Here is a 25,866-nt window from a genome sequence, read left to right on the forward strand (position 1 = left end):
GTACCTTATGTTTGTTCCTTTTTTAACCTTGTTTGACCACCTTTCCTCAGATAGGGTGTTCAAGAGTACTTAAAGGCAAAAGATTGGTCAACAATCTTCCCATAGCTTTAAACAATGGACAACAATATCTTACCTGGCTGCCAAAACTGCCCTCTTTGTACCGAAGCTCAAAGTTGATGATTCCTTCCTTCTCAAAGGCAGGTTCCCAGGTCAACTCGATGCTTGTGTCGGACACAGCGCCGACCTGGAACTTTGTTGGCTGTCCGGGGACTAAGATAGTCAAAGATACATTTAATTAGTGACAGTGATCATTGCAGTGAACCTTCTTTCCTTTCTACAGTACAGGATCGTAATGGATCACTTGTGGTATGCATTCATCCCTAGTGAGAACACACAGACATGTTGATAGGAAGGGTTGAACCCAGAACCCTAACCTCCTTGCAGCACTTTGACGTGGATGGGGTCAGAGAAGGGCCCGTCGCCCACCGATGTAAAGGCCAGGACACGGATGGTGTAGGTCTCAGACGCCACCAGGCTCTGGATGGTGGTGATGATGCTATCCTGGACATTATGGATCTGCCATAGGCTCATGAGCTGGGATGGGTCCATGGTGTAGTACACCCGGTACCCTTTGATCTGCCCGTTGGGCTCCTCAGGCTCGTCCCAGCGGACCATCATGGTGTTCTGGGAGATGATCCGGGCCTGGATGTTGCGGGGCGGACTGGCCGGGGCTTGTTCCCCGGTACGGGTCTCCACCGGCTCACTGGGGGGGCCCTGGCCGATCGTGTTGAAGGCCGAAACGCGGATCTCATACTCTGTGTTGGGGTAAAGACCTCCGATGCTGTATCGCGTGGTAGTGATGCCGTCCATGGTCTCAAACTTGCTGTCAGGAGACTTGGCGCGGTACTGGATGATGTAATAGGACACAGGGTCCGGGTTGCCCGAGTCCCAGGTGATGGTGACGCTGGTGGCCGTGGTCTCGGTCACCATGGGTATGCCTGGGGGCTTGGGCAGGGCTGTGGGGGTCAGGTGGGGAGGGAGGGGTGAAGAGGGACTTTTAGATGCAAACATAGAATTATCATAAAGACGACACCTCATAACACATCTCCATGCTGGTTTTGCCCGACCAAAGCAGTAGTAGTAGTAGCCTAGATGAATCCCTGTGCCCCCTCTTACACTTGACTGTGATCTGCGCGACAGCCTCGATGATGCCCAGACTGCTCATGGCCACACATGTGTAGTTGGCCGACTCTCGCACGCTGTTGAGCTCCAGAACGTTCCGGCCTACCGGCATCTCGTCCTCCGGCGTCAGGTCCTCCGAGTTGAGCATCCATTTGACGTAGGGCATGGGCGACCCTACCGCCACGCAGGTGATGTTCACACTGCCACCTGGCATGATCTCGTGACTGGTCGGCGGGATGGAGAAGCGAGGGGGCACGCGCCGGACTGGGAGTGGGAAGGAGGGAGGGAAGAGGTGGAGGGAGGGAGTCAAAAAGAGAGAGAAAAAGAGGTAACAAGACCGGCCGATGAAAATTGACCCTTTCAACGGCATCCGTTACATCAACAGAGATCAACACGGTGCATGACAACTAAATCAACTAAATCTAGTACGTTCTTCGAGTACATACTTTCCAAAGTAACAAAAAAATACTAAACTAACAAGAACTGCTTCAACAACAATATAGATTGACATTAAAGCAACGATTCATAGCAACAAGGTTCCATTTACCAAAATTTGACCCATCACGGCACAATTAAAGACACAAAAATCTATTATGAGTTTCTCATCTTTGAAAACTGACCTACTGACAGAATATGCATCTACAACGTGGAGTTAACACCCATGAAGACAGAGTATAATATTTGAGGGAGTACTGTATGATCGATGCCATACAGTAAACAGGAACTTCCTGTCCTCAAAGCCACTCACAGCAAACCAGGAAGTTGGCCATTATAGGCCCTCCCACGACAAAGGAAGAATAAAGGAAGATCTCAATTGCATACTCCTCTCGTCCTCGCTCCTTGTCTCCTTCTCAAAACCCATAGGATGAGAAAGCCAGAGCTCTCTCCACGCTGACCTTCTCCTCCAATGGGTTTTGAGAAGGAGACAAGGAAAGAGGAGAGAGGATGCGAGGAGTATGCAATTGAGACCTTCCCTAAGACATTTCTCCCATTGCATTTATTCTATGGATAGAGTGATTATAGTTCGAGTTGGGGCCTCATGCACCTGATTGATAAACAGGCTCGTGCTCTTAGTCCTAATGGTACCTGCTAGCTATGGCTAATGATGAGAAACTTTAATCAGATTTTTGTGTTTTAGGGTAGATCCACTGGACAAAGCCTTTTTAAGATCTGACACGGTTCCATTGATAGATGCAACTATCAGTCCCACAGACAGCATGCATAATAGATTGAGGTAAACCAAGGATTAAATGATAAGTAACAAAACCAGATATAAAATTGAGATCAAATGCATTGAGGAATATAACTTAAAGGTTGCTAGCATGCCCAGACAAAGACGATTGGAGAGGAAAAGAGAATATCAGATATAGGATAGCGCGCGCAAGGAATAGAGACAGAGAGAGAGAACAAAAGGAGAGGGAGGGGTGGGAGGAGGGAGGGGGGAAACCCACTTCAATACTGTGTAAGCTTCTTTTTTTGGGGGGGGGGGGGGGGGGGGCAATGTGACCTAATGTGACAGTTGGCACTTGTCACATCGCATCCTGGCAGAAGTAACACAAAATAAGTATAGAGAGGAACAGGTAGTGTGTTTATAAGAGGACATAAAGAGATAGCTGTAGCAGTTGTAGCTAGAGAGGAACTATCACAGATAGTAAAAGAAGTCAAGAAAGAAACCCGACAGGAGGCAAAGGAAGAGCTGGAGAAAAGGTACAGCACAATGGACGTCTAGGATGGGAGAGAATTGGCCGTAGGTTGAATGGTCAGAGGAAGTTGATCATGGGATTGCGAGAGGGGAGAGGGTTGAGTTGGGTAATAGTTTGGGTTTATGCGAGTATGCATAGCATATCGACATGTGTGTGATTGTTTGTGATATGTGTGATGTAATGCTATGCGTATGTGTGTGCCTATTTGTGTGCGTGACAGTGTATGAGGCTATGGGACTCCGGTCGAGAGGGAGAGCGAGAGAGAGAGAGACGTAAAAAAAAAAAATGATGTGATTATGTAAGGGGTGAGACTCAGACTTAGAGACAGACAGACAGACGGAGAGGACAAGGAGACGGGACACGAGGCAGAACAGAACAGACCCAAGCAGCAAGACAGCAGACTGAAGGGACAGACAGACAAGACACTGATGGGCACAAGGACGTACTGTACGCAGAGGGAGGGGAGAGGGTAGGGGAAGGTAGGAGGGGAGAGGGGCGGAAGTGGGATAGAGTAAGGAGACTGTGATTCTGGCCAAAGTAAACAAAAACATTGCTCAAAGTGGGTTCAAGGTCTCGCACACTGGGGCTTCAAATCAGAGATTCAACTGCCCCCCCCCCATCCCCCAGCTTGTTGCCAACAAAACCAGGGGTGCACAAAGGTTAGGGGGGGAAGATGGGGCATAGAGGAAAAATGGCATTTCAAACACACTGTGTCGATCCAAATGGGATTCATTCGATAGTAATATTGGATAACCTTGGTTGTTTTTCCACGAGGGAGAGCACCAATCAGCTTACAGCACACTCCTTCTAAAATGATTTACCTGTTTGTGTACACTACCGAGTGTGCATATCAATAAAGGAACTCTGGGCTGGGATCTATAATACATAAACCAAGCTTGTGCACAAAGAGACACCCAAGAAATGTTCATCTCTACTACTTTTTACGAGAATCTGAACTACGGAATCAACCACAATTGATTGGTCACAGAATCATGGAGGCGTATCGCTTTTTACTGTATGTGTAAAATGACTAATAAAGCATTTATTCACATGACTTGTTCTGATTGAGTTGAAGATGAATGGTGACCTTCTATGGTCCCCATTGGCCGATAATCATATTATCTTATACACCCACACCACTGCTCTCCCGGAGTACCTTACAAAATACCTCTAATTCACTGACAATGTCAATTGTTCCAGTTACTGTCTCAGAATTTCACAATCCAACCTTGAGGCTCTATTCAGATGAAGTAGAAGTTAGCTAGTGGTTCCTACAAATGTCCTTTTAAGATAACATTATGTAAAATACTTTGTGTTTACTCATAGTAAAATGGCAACTCAAATTGCATCATGTCAAAAAGACACCAAATAAACCATAAAACCTTTTTAGACACATTTTAGATAAACACAACTATTTCCAGAATTGGCTCCTATTTCCAAAAACGAAAAGAAAGTGGGCACCATATTCACAAGAAGTGACAATCACAATGCTAGTAAAACGGTGGCATGACATAATTTATTTCATAACAGGTCATGGCTGAATCACAACCAGCCCTCCATTTATATCAACGAATATAACTCTGTTAATAGGCAGGAGAGTGTAGTTTCAACATCTTTCAGATGTTACAACAATCAGACAAGTCAGAACAATGTCTTATCTGTTATCATTTTTGTCATGATCCCTGTCCTGTCCTGTTATGGTAGGTATGATGTCACTCTTATGGCAGCCGTTTTGTAGTGCACTTCGAGTAAAGTATTCAACCAAAAAAGCCATAGCCTTATTCTAATCCCTCCCCAAAAAGTGCTTATTGAAGAACAAAGGTGAAAGGGCAACCCATTCCTCACACGGACATGCATGGTCGTGACTATGGCATGAGTAACAGACAACAGTCAGGCATCCTTCCATCCACCAGGTCCGACACAAGAGAACCAGTACAGTCCAACCATGTCACCCAAGCCCATCGAAGCATGCCATTCCCAATCTGGCATGGTGTGGGGACACATACACGCAAAATCAAAGAAAGGAAATCCAACTTAAAATCCACAAACCAGTCTTAATAGCATACACAATATCACAGTATGCATGTGTGTTCCTCAAGGCTCTCTATCAAGACCATTGGATGTTTTGGAACTTGGGTTTTGGGGGGGTTCTAAGGCAAATAGAGGACTTACGGACACTTTTATATTTGACTTACATAGATCAAATTCCAAACACTTGAATATCAAAGAAGTCTATTTTTAAGGGAAGTCCAATCAGGATGAATTGTATGGACATTCGAATAAGAGAATACCAGTTTTGGTTTTGACAGTGCTGTTCTCTCCCTTGGGGCGAGGGTCAGCCAATGGACCGGGAGCATTGGTGGTTGAGTGAATGAGGCTTTAACAGAGGAAAAAAATCTAACCCTTCACCTTTGGCTACCTGCACTTCGAAGGCCCTACTGTTTTCTGTCATATAAATCTCGCCCCTGGAATAAATGGTACACCAACCTCCATTAAAATCTTTCAAGCATGCGTCAAGGGAACAATCATCTAACTTCTAACCCTATGCATTTATGTAGCCTCGAATGAATTCTGATCAATTTTACCCTCAGAATGTCTCCAGAATATCTGTTTAAACAGAGCATCATTGGTTGACAATAAACGCAGCTTCGTTAAATCCTATTCATCTTGAGATGGGTGACAGTGGCAGAGGAATTGGGAGCTGGGCCCCTCAGTATGCTGTTACTGGTCGACATTTGTATCTCTAGCCAATGCCTCGCCCACTACCATTACCTTGATATAGTACTGTATACAAAATAATATAAGTGATAGAGTGGTAGAGCTCACCTGGCTCTGTGAGCTCTACCGAGCAGACAAGACTGTTTGATGTGGTGAGTGCTGCTCTTTCTTTGCGATGCTACCCTTTAGAAACGCAAACCCAGCTAAAAAAAAGAATCCCAATTGCATTGACACGTCTCCTCATTCACAAAGACCAGGAGCCCAACCGGCCCATATAGAATGGAGAGAATAATAGACCACTCATTTTGACTCGGTAACAAATAGATAATCCTATTTCAAAGCCCCAATGTGGAGAGAAAGACAACTCAAAAGGTCTTTACAGTGGACGAAGGTGAAGGAGCAGTCAAGAGAGAACGCCAGAGTACTGCGGTAACTCTAAGTGGGCGGTACGTGGAAGGAGTTCAGTGCCAAAACGGAGGTCAGAAGAAGGCGGACATTATCGGCCATTTTGGTGAGGCAGTCTGTCCTGCCCCAAAATGAAGGGGTAAGCCAAAATAATGTGCAGCCTTTAGTGTCACCTTGAAGCTGAGATTACACCCTCTTGGTGCCTGAGGACACAGGCATGATATGGAGATCCTTTAGTTACACTCGTGGAGTGAGGCCGAGCACATTTACATAGAAACCACAGGGGCCGTCCGTATTAACACACCTTGGCTGTGGCAATGCTAAATAGTCTCTATGGGTGGCTCATCAAAATGGATATTATTACATAAGGTATACTGACAGAAATCCTGGCTGGATATCTGATAATAGCAAAGAGTAGGCTCAGAAGATTGTATAGTGCCTCACTTTTCCATTGTCTTACAGGTAGACAAGCAGCCAAACRATACTGCAGATATGTCTCAGCTTTGTGGTGAATTAGTCAGATTGGAAAAATGATATACATTTGGTCCAAATAGAGAGTAAATTGTTCCCTGTTTTGTGACCAAAAAAGATGCATTTCTTAATTCATACAGGGCTCCAAGGATACAGATATGTGCGGTTTTGAGRRGGCCTATCATCTCCAGGACTCCTTCAAACAAACATCTACTTAGCAATGGCTGGCTTCCACTTTGGCCAGCGAGAAAATAAGGTGTAATCTAGCTTTCTTTCCCAACAGTTACACACAAATGCACAGCAGGACATGCAAGCACATTCAAAACAAGGCAGGCATCATAGTAGGGGTGCAAACATTCACATGCAGTCATCACAGCACAGTCTTCCTGCATCACTGACAATGTTTTTATTATATTTCTCCAGACACTAATTACAGACCTACTACAATAATATATATATATATATAGATATCAATATAGGTCTGCAAAAAAATCGACCGAAATGTAATCGTTGCCCAAGTCTTCTGGGCTCACTTGTTAAGTTTCCTTCGTTGGGATCATGTTTTAAGGACTCGATTGTGGGAGGACAATAATGGGAGGATATCAAGCCTGCGGTATGCAAGGCTTCAATTGGTACAATTGCTAATAGAGTGTCTTTTTATCATTCATTGGTGCCAGGTACAGTGGGAGCCGACAAACCCCTCATGTGTGTCGGCGACGAGTGAGGGCTCAAAAGAGATGATTATGTACATTTGCCTAATGAACTGTCTCGCTGAACGGCGTTGAGACGGAGGATTTCAAAAGGGAGTATTGGCTTAGTCGAGTCTAAAGAGAGACGGGCGAGGAGAGAGGAGACACAAAAGAGACCACACGTGTTGAGAGCAGCAGCAGAGCAGTGTGTGGGTCGACTATTGTGAGATGTCATTAACCCTCAACTGCAACTTGGTGGTTCCACTGCCCATATTGGTGTTAGGATGTGTTACAGTGTGTCATTAATGCGGTACAGGACCATGTCCATGGGTGAATACATGGGCGAATACAACTACAAAACTAAGAACTAAAGCCAATAACCAAGTCCATGGAGACATGGCAGGGGCGATGTGTTTCATTATTTATTCTTCCGCTTTCGCGTTGGCGAGGGTACAGGCAAAGGGGTGAACCTGTGTCTCTCTTAGGCAGCCTACATGCTCGGCCCACATGGGCACTCATGCCCAGGGGAGAGTGCAGCTCTCCACTCTGCGTCAATTTTAAAGGGACTATTTTGTCGCAGTTGGAACGCAACACGGCTCTGGACATGCTTTCGCAGACCCAGAGCAGGGCCACTTTTACCAATATACAGAGCTCATATTCTTGGACCTAATCCTCAGGAGATCCATAAAGAGAGAGAAATGATCATAGCTCTCAGAGGAGTTAGATACGGGAAGTCGTGAGCAAGTCTGCGATCTTTTCTGCMTGAATGAGTGATATGCCTGATAGAACAAACTTGTTGAACCTCATGTAATTCCGTCGCCCAACAACCCGGCTTTTGCCCAAAATCTATGTAATGTATTCACAAGCGCTCTGGAGCCGTGCAAGTTTACTGCAGTGGGTGACATGAGATTTAATACAGATCTGGCTCTGATTCAGCTTAATATCTGCTGCTTCAAAACTAGCACACACCAACAGCAACACATTATGCTGAAAACTCCTTCGAAAACTGATGGGAAGCTAGATTCAAGACACTCAATTTGGAAGCAGTGAACGAATGGTGCTCGCATTGGTCTGCAATTAATTTGGCGCCTTCTCCTCACCATTAGACCGGGATTATAAAGCAAACGCATCAAAAACCAAACCGCTCCGTATTTGTTTTTGTCCAATTTGAGAACCTTCATTACCCGCCTTGCATCAATCTGAAAATCAATTCAGACATGCGATGTCGAAAAGGCGACTGAATTAATAGTAAAGCGGAGTTTGATTGAGTCTGCCGACTGCTGAAGGACAACGACAGTCAGCCAACGAACCAATCGTGTCTGATTACCGCCATTGGAAAATAAAAAACACCCCTGCACCCGTGCAGGAGTCATTATATTGATATTGATCTTCTTGATACTGTAAAATGCAAAAATGTCCACTGAACCCAATCTAGACCAATCAGGTTTGATGTATTCATAATGGATTACTTTAAACATGATGACAGGAACACTGGCTGTATACACACATATTATTTTATCTAGCATTAAAATTCATGTAGGGACTCAAGAAGCAGCAGCTTTACTGAGGGAAAAAAACTAACAACCGCAAACAAAAGAACCACGAATAACACATACATTTTAAGGAAAGGAAAGTTCAAAAACAGAACAAAACTAAGGAACAAACACGACACTAACGCCACTACACAAAAGGACTAACTAAAAGAAGAAGCCAACTAAGGTCTCAATTAGGTAAACAGTGGGTGGGTAACAGAAGAAGTAGAGAGAAACAAATTGACAAAAAAACACAGGAAAGAATGCAGAAAGAAAAGAAAACGCCCAAAGGAATTCTGTTTAGGCATGCAAGCGTAGTTACATTCTCCCATCATGCATCAGGCCCTGTTATTTCCAAGTGCTGGGTGTCCATGAGAAACAAGTGCAAGAAAGCTTTCAGAGCAGAAGCAATACCAAAGGATGCAAACGAGAAAAGGCCCCACAATGCAAACTTAAAAGTAAGGAAACAAAACCCGAACTAAGCAGGTTTCTTTTAATAATTTCTTCTTTTGAATAAAGAATAAAGAAAATTGTCCTTCATAAGTATTTAGCATTTTTGATACAAATTGTTTAGGATTTCATCAAATTAGTAATGAATCGAGCTTTGTAATAGATAAATATAGTGATCAACATGTTTTTTTTATGTGGGTAAAAAAAGGAAAAAAGGAAAAACACACCAACCTTCTCGAAGCTCTGAGGGATGTAAAGGGGTTGATGCAGAACACAATGACATGAGGAGAAGAGAAAAATAGGGGAAACACAGAGAGAGTAAAAAAAGCCACCTCAAGGCGTTTAGCTGCAGCTACATTTCTAGTTTTAGGTTTTCCCTCGGCTCTCTGTCTCTGCTATCAGTGACATCCGTCTTTAAGAAACTTGCCTGGCCCCTTAAAATAAGCTTTAACCCAAAACAATCAGATTCACCCCAGTGGCCGCGCTGTCGTCTGTTAGGAAAAATGGGCCGCCACTGGAGTAAAATCAAGCGCATCATCATTATCAAAATTCACACAAGCTCCTTAGCCACCTAGAGAGTTCCCATGGTGGCCGAATTTGCTTTCATTAGAGAACGAAACAAAATAAAGAGAAAAAAAAGTAAAAAAAGTAAAAAAGAAAACAACCAATAGAAGGACACAGTTTGTGCTCAAATTAGCAGCTACAGTATTAAGATATTTACTTCAACCAGGTGGTTATAAGCAAGCCAAAAAGTGACATTTTGACAATGGCTTGATTTTTGGATGGTCTGTGCCTACAGTCTTATAATCAAGTACTGTATACAACTGTAGAGTAATGTTCATTTGAGGTTTGATCCCTACTGGAGCTGCTAATTTTAAGTGCAATTTGATTTGTGAACAAAACATACTAGTCAACATCAAATTTCAGAATTGAATGACAAATTAAAACCAAAAAGAGACAATCGACACAATCTAGGCACAACTTGTGCCACTGGATACAGATCATATGTAGAGACCATCCTAAAAAGGTGCTGTTGCTTTTGGGGACTGCACCAGTTACTGGAACTAAACTTGGTCTGAGGACATTATATATATTTTGACTCTAGAACTCTTTGCATTCAGATTCTAAGATTACAAAATGTTGCCAATTGTTTTCTGTTTATTACGTCGATGGAGCTCTTCACTTAGATTACCGTGGGTCTTCTATTCTGCCACACAGGACATAAGCGTGTGGAGGTTAACTGCTTGACTCAGAGTGCCACAGCATCACATCTAGACTGTACGGCAACTGGAGATGGACCTCTACTAGAGGAACGGTATTATTGCTTTAGGATTTTTAACTCCCTGGTAAGTCGCTCCTTCCGAGGGCATGATAATAACAACGATAATGAAAAGGCAGCTCCCTGACCCATTTCATAATGTAAGAGGAGTGAATTATTTAGTGGGAACAAAGTTATTTGGTACACAGCGGGTACAAACTGAGCAGATATGTGAGGCATCTTTTTTAAATATGCACAAACTAAATAATACATGCCTAAAAATGCATCTGCCTCAATTTATTAAAGCTGCCTCACAAGGGATTCGTTATCGTTTAGCATTAGTGGTAGGGAGTAACTTTTGTCTTCATCGCCTGTTTTGTAAGAAAACGACATGTTTACTCAGATTGATTGTTCTTCCTATTTTCACAATTTCAGAATATAGCACCTAAATTACATATGTTAAGACAAAACGCCAAAATAGTAATGTCGTAATACTAGCAATGGATGTTTCTACTTTAGTGGTGCTGTAGGCATTGCCTTCGTTTATTGTACAGCAGCTCAAACCTTTTTTCCCAATCTGAAAGGAAGAATGGGGTTAAAAATGTTGATTGGTTTGCAGTAGGCTTTGCCACCCAATCAAAATCAGACTTACCGTCATATTCCTGTGACTTAAAATCGATTCAGAAACATTCCTTGGACACTCACTTTAAGACCATTAACTTAGAGAATGGCATGGGCGTTTGACAGTAAACAGAATTAAAAGCCTACTACAACTATCGCCCACTTACTTGAATAATTACTGACCACATACTTTGTCACCATAAAAGCCTACATTTTGTATATCTGCTTCTTTAGGGTATTTGGGGCTTTCAGAAAGGGAGCATATCAAGATTAAAAGACACCAATTTGAATTGAGCATTATAACAGRGAGGAGGGTTAGATGGTGGGATACAGTTCAACACTCTTCACTGCAAGTTAAATTAGCATTAATGAGGAACAATACTGGTATCAATGCCACAAGAATTATGTAAATAAATCAGATTTTTCTTGCAAATACTGTATGATACACAATAGTGCCCCATTCGAAGTTAAGAAATTGTATTGTCCCCCTTGGTCACGATTTCTTAAAATTTGACTTCCTAGTGCACTTAGACTGAGCTGCCCTCTGGCAGCCATTTCCGTCAAAGTAGTAGAAGGTGTTCTGGCCTCCGGCGCCTTGTTGCACCCTACCTCGCACATATAGGTTAGCAGGGGATGAGTAGCGCACGCCTTCCACGTTAGACGCCACGCACTCGTACTTCCCCTGGTCCGTCTCCTCGCTGTTCTCAATCTGCAGGGCACCTGGGAAAGACAACACCCGACAAAGACAAAGAGAGAGACAGAGAGAGAGAAGAAGAGGAAGGAGGAGAAAATGATTAGTAAATCCATAATGGCAGGAGAGTCAAAAACCTTCTTAATGGAAAGTATCCCTCATAAATTTCTCAAGCCCGTTTCGTTGAAAATGGTTCTCTCCTTAACACTAATGCATACTGCCTTCCACTAGCCTCGCTAACCCACGAAAAATGAAATAATTAAATTGGTGAACTAAATAAGTCAAACTAAATTTGCTGTTAAATGTGTATGGAAAAGATCCCTGTACATGTTTTTCGCCTCAAACATCCATGAGTGCCAGTGGTGCCAGTGGCATGATAGACAAGACGCTGAGAGGTTACGATTGAATGGGGATGGACAGATCCCCCTTCACATAGCACTCACTGAGGGAGAGTGTGTGTGTGTGCGTGTGTGTGGGGGGGGGGGGGGGGGGGGGGGGGGGGGGGGGGGGGGGGGGGGGGGGTCATGGGAAGATCTCCAGACATATGATTCATCAGTTCATGTCCGAAATGAGCAACTCTGAAGCACTCTAATTAGTGCAGCATATCCATCCCCACTGCTGCACCACAGAGTGAATAATTGCTAACAGTGAGATAATTAATTGTGTATGTCCGCATCCGTGGCTACAGGGACACCTTCTTCAACCTTAGAACATGCCAGATAGAGATGACCAACAAACCCCAGTTTCATGTTCAAGTCCCCGTGTACAAGTCTCAATATGGGTTACAGACGAGTAAGACCAACGCTAGCTAACAAAGTAAACAGTGTGGAGAATGAAGTAGATCGAAGACAGGAGGTGAAACAATGGGTGTCAGATCATTCCTCGTTAACGCTCGACGACGGCTGCTCCTGATGATATCATTAGGATTTCGGTCTGGCTCGGCCTGCTGACAGATTGCCATCCCTGCCTCCCTGACAAACAGCACCGGCGCTCGTTAGCGTTTAGCTAAGGCACATCGATATGCCACTGTGCCTGTGCTCCTTTGTCAGATACACCACCACTTCAAAAAATAAGTAATTCAGACATACCACTGCAGAAAGCTAACATGTTAAGGTCCCCCTAACACTTGGGTCTAAATAGGTCTCTATAATTAAGCAATAACGCCCGAGGATGTGTGGTACATGGCCAATATACCACGGCCAAGGGCTGTTCTTAAGCACGACGCAATGCGGAGTGCCTGGATACAGCCCTTAGCCGTGGTATATTGCCCATATACCACAAACCCCCGAGGTGCCTTATTGCTATTATATACTAGTTACCAAAGTAATTAGAGCAGTAAAAATATATGTTTTGTCATACCCATGTCAGCCAATCAGTATTCAGGTATTGAAACACCCAGTTTATAACGGACCATATACAGTGCATTCGGAAAGTATTCAGACCCCTTCACCTTTTCCTCATTTTGTTACATTGCAGCCTTATTCTAAAATGGATTGAATACTTTTTTCCCCTCATCAATTTACACACAATACCCCATAATGACAAAGCGAAATCAGGTTTTTAATATTATAAAAAACAGAAATACCTTATTTACATCAGTATTCAGACCCTTTGATATGAGACTCAAATTTGAGCTCAGGTGCATCCTGTTTCCATTGATCATCCTTGAGATGTTTCTACAACTTGATTGGAGTCCACCTGTGGTAAATTCAATTGATTGGACATGATTTGGAAAGGCACACGCCTGTCTATATAAGGTCCCAGAGTTGACAGTGCACGTCAGAGCAAAAAATAAGCCATGAGGTCTAAGGATGGCACAGATCTGGGGAAGGGTACCAAAAAATGTCTGCAGCATTGAAGGTCCCCATGAACAGAGTGGAAGAAGTTTGAAACCACCAAGTATCTTACTAGAGCTGGCTGCCTGGACAAATTGAGAAATCGGGGGAGAAGGGCCTTGGTCAGGGAGGTGACCATAAACCTGATGGTCACTCTGACAGAGCTTCAGAGTTCCTCTGTGGAGATGAGAGCACCTTCCAGAAGGACAACCACCTCTGCAGCACTCCACCAATCAGGCCTTTATGGTAGAGTGGCCAGACGGAAGCAACTCCTCAGTAAAAGGGACACGACAGCTCGCTTGGTGTTTGCCACAAGGAACCTAAAGGACTCTCAGACAATGAGAAACAAGATCTGATCTGATGAAACCAAGATTGAACTCTTTGGCCTGAATGCCAAGCGTCACGTCTGGAGGAAACCTGGCACCATCCCTATGGTGAAGCATGGTGGTGGCAGCATCATGCTGTGGGGATCTTTTTCAGTGGCAGGGACTGGGGGACTAGTCAGGAACGAGGGAAAGATGAACAGAGCAAAGTACAGAGAGATCCTTGATGAAAACCTGCTCCAGAGTGATCAGGACCTCAGACTGGGGCAAATGTTCACCTTCCAACAGGACAATACCCCTAAGCACACAAACAAGACAACGCAGGAGTGGCTTAGGGACAAGTCTCTGAATGTCCTTGAGTGGCCCAGCCAGAGCCAGACTTGAACCCGATCTAACATCTCTGGAGAGACCGAAAAATAGGTGTGCAGCGACGCTCCCCATCCAACCTGATAGAGTTTAAGAGGATCTGCAGAAAAGAATGGGAGAAACTCCCCAAATACAGGTGTGCCAAGATTGTAGCGTCATACCCAAGAAGACTCGAGACTGTAATCGCTGCCAAAGGTGCTTTAACAAAGTACTGAGTAAAGGGTCTGAATATTTATGTAAATGTGATATCTCCATTTAAAAAATATATATAAATGAGCAAAAAATTCTAAAAACGGTTTTTGCTTCGTCATTATGAGGTATTGTGTGTAGATTGATGAGGGAAAACACGATTTAATCCATTTTAGAATAAGGTTGTAACGTTACAAAATGTGGAAAAAGTCAAGGGGTCTGAATACTTTCCAAATGCACTGTGTTATGTTACTACCTTTACTCTGACTGCCTGCCTCAATTTCCATGTACAGTATGATCTCTAGCTAAGAGTCTGTGCAAAATAGAGAGACATAGACTCTGAAAACATAGACTCTGAAACTCGACCCATTTAGAATTCTCTTATTTTCTGTCTTTTTTTCTTATTKTCTCTCTTTCAGATCATCCCGTCCCCAATGGGGAGTCCTATCTGGCATGGCGAACACATACGGCAAACTGAAACCGTCTACCTGCAAGAACGCAGGTGGTGTTTTTTTGCTGTGTGTGGGGGACCTGATTTGGATCTGTTTGATGTGCGGTTGGCGCAGCGAGTGCCAGAGTCACGGCAGGTGGGCTGGAGCGTGTTCAGAGGCCTCCTCAGTTGGACGGCAGGGAGGCCAGTGAATAAGAACCATGTGAAGTCTGACTCTGGGCAGAGACAGTTCCAGAAATTTCTGTTGGCCCGAGCTGAATTCTGAAATCTTTAAGCTGATTGAAGGCCGGCGACAGAATTTTTAATGCCTCCATAAAGTACTGGGGATAAATAAACAAAAAAGCCTGGGTGTTTACGAAGAGAGCAAGCCCTTCTCTCCCTTCCTGTGACCATAGATCTTCGGTTGGCCCCTCTTGCCATGGGAATGCTTTAACACCTTGACACTGGCTATTATTTATCTGTTTCTATATTTATTTGACTTCCTGAACCAGAATGAATAGAACTAAAAGCAGTTTCTAACCAATACCTACAGATGCCAACTGAAACATATTCTTAACCTTTTCCTAGCAGACACAAACAATCAATACCACTGATGTCGGCACCTAGGTTTCCGTCCAATTGGCGACAGATTTTCTTGCAAATATTCTCACATCCACATAAAAACAATACGCACATTTTCCCACCAGAGATGCGTTCCATCAATTGGACTTGTGCGTAATGACGTAGTGCACATAAAAATAACTTTTGCAGTTAAATTGCAATGTACCGAATAAAAAAAAAGTTTAATGGGTTTCCATCGCATTTTCAACTCTACTGATGGTTTTGTCACAMAAATGTGGCGTGATATAGCGAATGTGCCCACTCTGGTATTGCCAAGTGCGCTCTAGCTAACAGCTCGCATATACAGTGCAGGTATAGCCTACATCAGGGTTCCCCAACTGGCGGCCCGTGGGACGAAACTAGTTGATGATCCCCGGGCTACATGAAGAGATTATTATGGGAATCATAGTGGGAGGATTACAAAACATGTCATCGCGTAACTCTAAATGTCTATAAATATTTACGCATAAAAGCATTTACGATGCCATTTCTCCCGTAATTAACTTTACAGACACAGAAAGATCCCACCTTGTGTAGCGTATTTTATTTTGAGGACATTTGGAAAGTTTACCGACAGATTTTGCACTTTCCATCAATTCTGTCGCGACAATGTTTATCCAACATGTAGTTCACTTGCACAAAAAGTCGGATGGAAACCGGATTATTGCCTGCTTGCGTGAAACCTCACTGGTTCAAAGTGAGAGAATCTCAAAATGACTACATAAACAGCCGAGCCAAATTAATGATACACTAATTAAAACCAACGAGAGGCTCCTGTGGATTGAGCTTTTCAAGCAAGGAGCGACTTTGAGTGAGTGTTTGTGTTTTATCTGTGCTTCACTATTTTAGGTAACTCCTTTCTAAGAGCCATCAGCTGGTTCTAGGGTACCCACTGACTTCATTACATAATTGCAGCCATTATTTCAAAGTACATCTCAGGAGTACAGAGAGTTCTTAAGCTGGGAAGAGCAGGCAAAATCACAATTTTATTCTATTTCAAGTCGCTTTCTCCCTCGATCTGTCAGTCTCTTTATCATCAAATCGCTTCCTGGAACAGAGCTGGCAAAGTAATTAATGGTTTCCCGTTGCATTGGTGCTATAGATTTCATATCCTTTATTTAGTATTCCTTTCTGTTGTGCATGTCTGCTCGAATTGTGTCTGCCTGTGTCATAGAACGTAATTCTTGTATACAATGGCTATAATTTCTGTTCAAACTCATTTGCATTAATTAATTCACTGTGCTCAAGACTATCTCTCTCTCTCTCTCTCTCTCTCTATCTAATACATAGCTAATTCTGTATTTTTTGACCAAGCAGTCCCTGGCCAACTGAGGGTACCATCTTTAAAGACAACAGGCCCTAGAGCTCTTTTAACATGCTGGAATCCAAACAAAATGTCTTTGATGTTCCTTCTCTTGAAACCACCCCACTGCCTTCTCGAAATCCTCTCCGCCAACTCACCCCCTCTCTCCTTCCCCCCATTCTCTTTCATTTTTGTATGACTATTTTCCATGTATTTTGCATAATTCCACTCCTAGTTCCCTGGCAGCACCCTGACAGCCTGTAGCTTTCCAGAACGTGCACGGCCATTGGCGTTACTTGTCATTTTTTTTGTGTCTTAAAAAAACAGCAAGAAAATAATAACACCGGAAAAATTATCTCACGCCAGCAAGTGGCAATGTGCACAAAGCTCCACACGGCCACACAATGGGGGCTTACGGATAGAGACCTGCCGAATGTCTTTTAGATAAACAGCAATTTACAGCAACACTAGCACAATGGCCCTCGAAACACGTCAATAAAGTTCTCTCTCCGCAGGACATGCGGCACGCCACRAACCCTCTCCAGCTGTGAAGTCTTATCACGAGCACAACAATAACGACAATAATAAAGTCTTCCGGACGCACGTCTATTTTGTTTCATCTCATTAGGGAAAAGGACGTGCTTGCCATACCACACATCTAATGCGCCATGTTTATGGCTGATTAGTCAGTGAATAGTGGACTAGTCCATCACAGCTGGACTAGTTATAATTGAGCTAGCCAGTTCTCAACGAGCCAACTAGTCAAAACTAGAGGCAATGAGATATCCACAACTATGTGATATCGATACTACTACAGTGCCCTTGGGGCTAGAGAGAAAAGAGGGAGGCTCCTATTCCCAAATAACCCCGAATAGCCAGGCTCATCCACAAGGACGTCCCTTTCAAGACAGGTCTATCTCAACTCCCCTCTCTCAACTCCCTTCAGACAACCACCTCACCCCCATATCATCATCACCAGAGAAGAAGATGTCGTCAATGATGGCTCTAGCTCCCCTGGTTAACAGCAGATGTAGGCTGATCTGATGCAGAGTGTCGAGGAAGGCAGGTGTGATAATGAGAGGCCTGCCAAGGCGTGCGCCACACAAATACACACCAGGCTATTAGGAGTGGGTGGCGATGACGAAGGAGAGAGAGATGGGGGGGGGGGAGAAAGAGAGGGAGGGTAAGGGAGGGGAGGGGTCTGGCACAGGCAGATGATTAATTCCAGAAAGTGCCCGCGGCCACAGGCTGCCCACCCCATTGCCTCCGTGCGCAGGCTTGGCCATGTGTACCCACCCAGTCCCATTTGTGTAATTCAATTAGTGCGGGCTGGCAGGCCCTGATTGATTTGTTTAGCAGATCAACAAGATGGCTGGCTGTGGTTTAACACCCACTGCAGAACTCGTCCAGGCCTGAGGGTGGCGCAGGAGAGAGAATCTGTATTTTTCATCTCTCCTTGCATGCATTCTCCTTTTTTTCTTCTCCAATTCTTCTCATCTCCCTTCTCACTCTGCACTGTTACTCTCCACCTCTTCCTTTTTCTCTTTTCAACTCCCTTCTCTCTCATCTGCTTTTCTSACATAATCCTCTCTGCATTTGTTTAAAGCCACACCTTTGAATAAAACAACCAATTCACACTATTGGGGAAAAAAACTGGTTCCCAACTGTGTTAAGAACAGTGACAACAGTGCTTTCCCAAATCAAAGCGTGCTGGAGAGAGAGAGAGACAGAGCAGTCTGTTTGAGAAAACAGGAGCAAGCAGGGAAAGGTGACAGCGCTGTCCAAATCTGTTGTCCCCTCTCTCACTGTCACTCAGACCACGCTCAATCGCCACCCCAAGGTCATTAGATGTGAGCACACCAGCAGAGGACCCCGAGACGTGATGCCATTGTTTTCGCCATCCATCTGGCGGCTTGTAACGCTCTCATAACACCTGTAATGAACTGCAAGTAGGGAGTCCACTGCTTTTCTTCAGGCCAGCTATGGCACTCTTGCATGACAATAGTGCTGACAGTAGTTTGGCCACAGTTTCGGGGCGCACACGGGGGTAAATAACACGAAACAAGTGGCCGCTATGTATCACGGCATCTGTTGTGGCTTACAGGGACACTAGTGTCTGTAGAGCTAACATCCAGAGATCCCAACTTCATACACCTCAAAACAGTTGGTACAGTCAATCCTCCTTCCCACCCGTGCCACTCCCTTTGGTTCTGCCTAGTTCCCACCATCCCTTTTGCTCTGATGCATCCACAAACCACCTGTGTCCCTGTAAATCATCTGGGAGAGGGGGACAGACCCCCACCCCCTCTATCCCTCTGCCATCGCCAACCCAGTTCAGTTCTCTGGGACTGGTTACAGTGGAGCTTCCAGTAGAGCTTCGACAGTGAGGGAACTGTCCGTTGTGGATCGCTAAATCGCATTATGCAAATGGTAAGTTCATAAGTCACGCTCGCTTTTGTTCCCCACGCGCGCTTTTTAAGGGGACCTTTTCATGCCAGACATTATGGATACGGTTGTTCGCTGGTTTACGGACAAGGTTGTCTTGGTTCAAGGATTTCTCCTTCATGTACTGGGGATCGTGGTGTAGTTGGATTTTGTTTATTCGTCTACGGGCTCGCTCATGTATGGTAATAAAAAGATAGGTAAAGAGCTTTAACTGATGAATACTAGTATCACTCCTCAAACAAAAAGATGAACTTGTTGATCATAATAACATCCTAACCACCCATCCCTGCCTGCCACTATTGGCCCAATCCCCCGAAATATGAGGTGAAATACTGACAGAGAAATTAGACGTTTACCTACCTGCTTTCCGCTGTAAAGGAAGCCATTTTATTTCAAACACAGTTAAGATCACGTTAAAACAATAGAGATCAAGATCAACCTTTGGGAGATAGTGTGTCAAGTGTGGCCCAGCTGGATGATCAAGGGTATAGGAATAATCCAATGTGGACTTTGACCTTCCATATCAGTCACCGCAGCCAAGGTAGCAATAATTTTCCACCATTTCCTGGGCTCCATTCAACCGTCACATCCTCTCCCTTATAGCCTATCATTTGGTTTGGACAATGCATCTCGTATGCTGTTTAATGCAGTGGCCACAGCCATTTTAGAAATGCCCAGTGCCTATTCCCGTACTCCACTTCATGTTCCTAAGCCGCGCCACACTGCRGCAGCAGGGGATGGAAATCAAACGTAATTTATGCGAGTTACTCCGACATTCCGGGAGCGTCTCCTGCCAGGACTCATAAGGAGGCGGCAGCGGGGCGGAACATTAACATACGTAATGTGGTCATCGCCCCGGCCGCCACTGCAACGGGAGAGGATATCAGGGCTGACGGAGGGGATACAGTTTACCCAGCATTCATTAGCCTGGTAAGATCAACAAATACTTCCCAAAACCCACCCCGCCATCTCCAAACACTTGAAATGTCAGAGGCAAAAGCAAACAAACCACCCCTAATAACCCCCCCAACTCCAACGCCAGATTGAAATTGCATCGGTAGTTCTCACATTGAAGGGGTTAACAAACACAGAACACACACAGACACACATGAAATACGCTACGGATGGAATGAAACACAAAAAGGGAAAAACACAGACACATACACGCATAGACAAAGACACAAAGGACAAAATATGAATGTTAGCTGGACATATAAGAAGGCTTGATTTCTTTGGAGAAGGAGCTCACTCAGTTTAGTCACTTCATTTGAATAGGGGGTGGTTAAGTCTGGTTAGATTAGAGGTTAAGGTTCAGTTTTGTTGTTAGTTAAAGTCTTACCTCGGATGGGGGTACCCTCTGGAAGAAGAGATACAAAACGAAGAAGACAACAGTTTAGTTCAAGATTAACATTAGTAGGAGCCAGGAGTTATTTGTTTGGTGAATCGACCAGTTCCTTGCTAATTGGCCRTAATTATCAAAGTGTTTAAGAGTTTCTTGTCAAGGGAACTTTCAAATTCATTGGGACTGGAAAGACCTCCCACTGCTGGTCTCACAAAGGAACAGGGAGTTAGTATGGCGGGCACACTCTCGTCCCTTATCTCCTCCTCTCCCTCTCTTCTCCTCAGCCATATTAAGGGGGGAACACAATGAGTTCAGAGAGAAGCTTGGGGTCTTGGCGTGTGTGTTTTATCATTGCCACTATTCCCACTGATAAGGCAAGTCGAAATAGGATTGGCCTTAAGTTGACATGCCTGCTAAGATCACGTAAAGCCTTTTCCCAGCTAAGTGACCTTGGGGTGGGAAGCCAAACAGTTGACAGCTCTGTTACTCCTACCAGACTACCCACACTCTGTAGAAGAGAGGCTGGGCAGAGGATAGGAACTGTAATGAGCATTGGGTTTGGCACCTAATTGGGAGGGTAGCGCGGCTCTCCTGGGGTTCTGAGCTGCTACCTAACGTACAGTACGTCCCCCTGGAACAGAGACGTGAGTGGGAAAAGAGAGCCAACCTAACTCCAGTCTTTCTTTCTTACTCTCTTACTATTCTTTTCAGTCTCTGCCGTTGTGTCTCTTTTTACTCGTACAATCTCTTTTTTTTTCTTGCTCCTTTTCCTCTCTCACACTTTCGCCTTCCCTTTCTCTCTTCAATGCTCTTCCTCTTTTTTGTGCCACTCTTGCTACCTCTTTCTCCTGTATCTCTATTTCCCTCAATCTCTGGATGAGTCAGAACAGCAGACTGACAGTGTTCTGCCCTGGGCTACCCCCTGAGAGTGCCACCAGGGCGGCGCCAGCCCAGTGGAGGTGCCCTATTTAGCGCCCAGGCCTGCGGCAGGGGTCAAAGGTTAATGCAGCCTGTTGTGGCTGACACCACAGCCATGGCCTGTGTGCCAGTGTGACTACAGGGAGCTAGAATCACAGACACAAAAACAACCCTCTGTCTTTCATAGCTGGTCACTACAGAGAAGCTAAGTGTGAGGCGAGACTATGCTGTAAGGAAGCCACCGCAATGTTGGAACCACAGACGTGATTTATAATGGCTTCTGTTTTAGGGCTACTGTTCCTGCTCTGGGTACAGAGTGCTCCTTTGTTCTTCCAGCAGTGGGGAGGTTTGAGTGTTGAGCTTGGATGTTTTGCATGGTTTTCGATTCTCCATGGATGTTACAGTCCCAGAAATATATCACTTGCAGGTTCCTCGAAAATCTGGCAAAACATTTAATACTTTTAAAATGCTCATATAAGAGATATCCAACAACACAGAAAGGGGGACAGGGTTTGGGTATGTTAAGTTGTTAGAGTTTAAGGGGAGCAGGAAGCTTGTGGATTTATTTGTTCTCCGGTGAAGTCAGAACTTTAGTTAGGAGTAAGAAGTTACTAGTTCAGGTTTGGTTAGGTGAGGGTTAGGTTTGGTTAAGGTTAGGTTTGGTTAGGTTAGGTTAAGGTTAAGGTTAAGGTTAATAAAGTATGTTTGTGAAGCAAGGATTGTCAACTGTGGATCCTGAGTAAAAAAGAGGGGATAGGAAGATTTAACAAATGAGTGCATAGAAAATTAGTTGTGAAGTTCAAAGCGATTTGGTCTGAAAGAAACATCAAAACCTACAATGTAATTATCATTTTCACAGAACATATCTGAAAGTAAAGAAAAGGGAGCAGAAAGGAAACAGGGAAATAAAAAGACTAACTATAAGGTTTATCCTTCTCTCAGAGCCTAAGTGAAGGAATGACTTGTTAATCACTGAAAATTAGGAAAAATCGAAAATGTCAGTGCTCAAGAGACTAACTATGCATTTACAATGCCAATGCATATGTAAATTRAACACCGAAGGGCTCTGGTTGAGCTTGACCACTAAGGACGATGAAAATCAGTCTGTGTGCCTGGCACCAATCCAGATCCACCTGTACTATTACAGTATATAAACTCAAGTCATAAACTCTGATTTTTAAGCTCCGGTGAACTGTGGCTAGATCGGCTTAAGGTGAGAGGGACTTAAATGTACCTTAACGGCCAATGACCTTCTGTGCAATAGCCAGCAGTGGCATCATTGACTCTGCATAATGCCTCAAACCGTGTGTGTAAAATCCTACATGTGGAGCAAAAAAAGGATTGTTGTGGATGTGGCTAGGTGTCCAGAGGCAATGCCAATCAGGACACCTAGCCCATCTTGGTTGGAGTGGAAAGAGGTGTGGGGTGCGGTGGGCTGGTGTGCCAGGGTTTGACCCCCCCCGGATGTCTGGATGACCTTTTCGTGTCCATGGAGATCCCTCTGGGCTCTTGGCACCCTGGATGTTACAACACCTGGTCGCCACCACATCTGTACATCTGTCTGACCGAATCATGCCAGCTCCTACTGTTCTATCCCTGCCCATGGATGATGTTCTGTGATGTTTAGTGCATCTGTGCTTGCCCACCATTTGTATCAATGATGTGTGTATGCACATTAGTTCTTCAGCATGTGTATGTGCGTCTGTGTGTAGAAAAAAGTCCACAGCAGGCTTGTAGCGCCGAACCGTCCAGCATCTTGGGGCGAGATTCAGGTCATATGCCAAACCTGTCATATGCCAAAACCATTGCTTCAAAGAGACTGAAAAGAGACCTCATTCTTTAAGAATATGTACGCATCCCACGTTACTCTCGCTCTCTCTTTCTCTCCCTCGCTCCTCTCTCGCTAATCTGCCCAGCCTGACAAGGCCAGCGAGGGCCTGGGGTCGGGAGCCATGGGGACGGGAGAGAAATGTCAGGCCTCCTTCACACCTCCGGAGGAACTCACCTCGGGGATTCCGCATGCAAATATCACAGCTCTGCCAGCACAGCAGTCAGCACTGTCTCCAGAGGCTCAACACTACACGAGCTGCGTCCAAATGCAGCTTGTGTTTTTTATCTGGCTATAACGCCATCTTTTTAAGATGTGGGGTGTACATGGTAAACACAGTGGCTTGTGATACTGGGATGGTAGTGTGTGTTTGTGAGGGACGGGGGTAAGAGTAAGCTGCTGAACGCTCAGTACCCCCCACCCCCACCCCCCAATCCACATTGTGGGACCCATCAATCCCAGAATCGCCCCTGGGTCAAGTCTGCCTGCAGCTAAATCAAGTGGCTACAGCAACAGCCAACCAGCAACCAGGTCACGCAAAGGCAAAAAAAAAGACAGCCCTTATTCAGGAAGTTTAACCACCATGGGAACTTTTCCAACTTTTGTCCTCGGCTTTTAAAAATGCATGTCTCCAAGGGCACTGCCGGCAGTGTCAGGAGTGCTGTACACACACCTGGATACGTTCCCATATATCACTGACGAAGAGATGCCTGGCACCAAAACGAAAAGTTAATGAATGCCTCGGCTTCAAACAAATGGAGAGAGGCATGGCGTACTCGGCGGAGAAGAAAGCACCAACCTCCGAACTTCACTGAACAAAGATGGAATCCGAAACGCATCTCTCACACCTCAAGAGAGACACAATATTGAAGTATTTCTTCTACCTTGAGCGTTTGAAGCGTCTGCTCCGTTCCTTTTGAAAAGGGGAATTAAAGATGAGAGTTCAGCTGCTTGACTGGAAATGATCGCAGCTGAGGGGGTTTGGGTGCGCGGGCCTTTGCTCATCAGCATAAATTCAGCTTGCTGGTGGACTAGGGTCTCCAGTAACAACAGCAAGCCATCTTCAACAGAGTCGTGCCCCAAAGCTATCATTGCTAGAATAGGCCTTTATACCAGACAACTGGGCATGAATTTGAAACGCCCTTTAATTTGCCCCAAAGTATAATAGAGTTATATAAAACGCAGGCCTCTGATAAAATCAGAAGTGTAGAAATGTTGTAAAAAATCAACACMAAAAAAAAGGGCTACAAAGCTTTAGTTTGAGTTTTAACAGACAGTGGGGGAGTACTGGGCAGCAGCAAAAGTATTTCTTGAGAAAATATTTGGCTCAGAAGGGAAGGTCGAGCTGGCCACAGCGTGGGGGCTGGAAGGTTCAGCCACACAACGCTCCTGCAACGCCCCCAAAACCTGGAAAAAACTCCAATTCACCCCGTCACCACTAGACTTTCCAAGCCTTTTTAGACAGGGTCACTGAAGCCCTCGACTGTGTGCTTTCTCATGTGTGTGTGTTTGTGTTAGTGGGACAAATGTAATATTTGTCTATCCCTAAAACACTGGATTTTTAGGTCATCTTAATATGTTTATACTAGTACACTCATCTCATTGTCCTACACCTCAGTAACAGAGTCAAACCTCTACACCACAGTATTTGGAACTGTCTACATAGAACCATATGACAGAGGTGGTGAGAGTAGCTTGGCCAACATAGTACTGTTTTTAAGTAGAGGGTGAGAAGTGTGTGTGGGACACACAAACACACACCCCACCCAGGTTCCTGTCCTTGTTTCACCTTTCTACTCAAATCTGGGAGCCAAAGACGGTTCACATTCGTGGGAGGGAATAGAGAAAAAATCAAAAAGAGAGGGTAGGAAAAGGACAGAGAGAAGAAGATGGGGAGGAAGAAGGTGGAGGAGAGGACGTGGGGCATGCATTTTAAAAGTAGTTAAAATGCCATCTGCTTCGGGGACAGGGGGGGGGGGGGGGGGGGGGCTTGTGGACTTAGACACTTACCAAAGGCTTCTGGAAATTATAAGGGGAACAGAAAAACAAACAGAAAGAAGGAAAAACAGAACAATTTATTTTACGGTTTGGTTTTACTCCGGGAGTAGTACCACATAGAGTTCTGGAATGACACTGTTTAGGTGGGTCTTTTATTACCCGAGAAGGCAAATATTACATTTTTCACACAAAATGTCATATTCACACAGGCGTTCAGGTAGTAAAGATGTTAGCATTGAGTAAATGTAGCTTGTGTGTAAAACTGTGCCGTACTTAAAATGTTAAAATTGTATTTAATTATATTKAATTGAATTATTCAGGCTTTATTACGTAAGGTTGTTACTTGACAAAATCTAATTTGCCAAATGCCTTATTCATTGTCAAATGCCAGGAGGTAAAAAATCTGTGATGCATATCAGGGACAAAGTATTAACCAATGTATTTGTACGTGCTTATAAAATAGGAATACATTTTTACATTTTAGACACTTTAATTATCGAACAGTGTTCAACTTCAGGTTAGAGAATTAGTTATTTGGTTGAATTAGT

At 44.4% G+C, this 25,866-nt stretch overlaps 1 protein-coding gene across 1 annotated transcript in view; it reads right to left on the reverse strand.

Annotated features, from left to right (window-relative positions):
- Positions 1–25,866, reverse strand: part of LOC111975548 (receptor-type tyrosine-protein phosphatase S-like) — a 268,179-nt gene that overhangs the window by 84,216 nt on the left and 158,097 nt on the right. Inside the window, 4 exon segments of the mRNA XM_070447461.1 lie at positions 134–270; positions 435–1,016; positions 1,177–1,446; positions 11,639–11,749. Of these exon segments, the coding sequence (XP_070303562.1) occupies positions 134–270; positions 435–1,016; positions 1,177–1,446; positions 11,639–11,749 (1,100 nt within the window).

This window comes from Salvelinus sp. IW2-2015, linkage group LG16 (genome assembly GCF_002910315.2).
Source record: "Salvelinus sp. IW2-2015 linkage group LG16, ASM291031v2, whole genome shotgun sequence".
Taxonomy (NCBI): Eukaryota; Metazoa; Chordata; class Actinopteri; order Salmoniformes; family Salmonidae; genus Salvelinus; species Salvelinus sp. IW2-2015.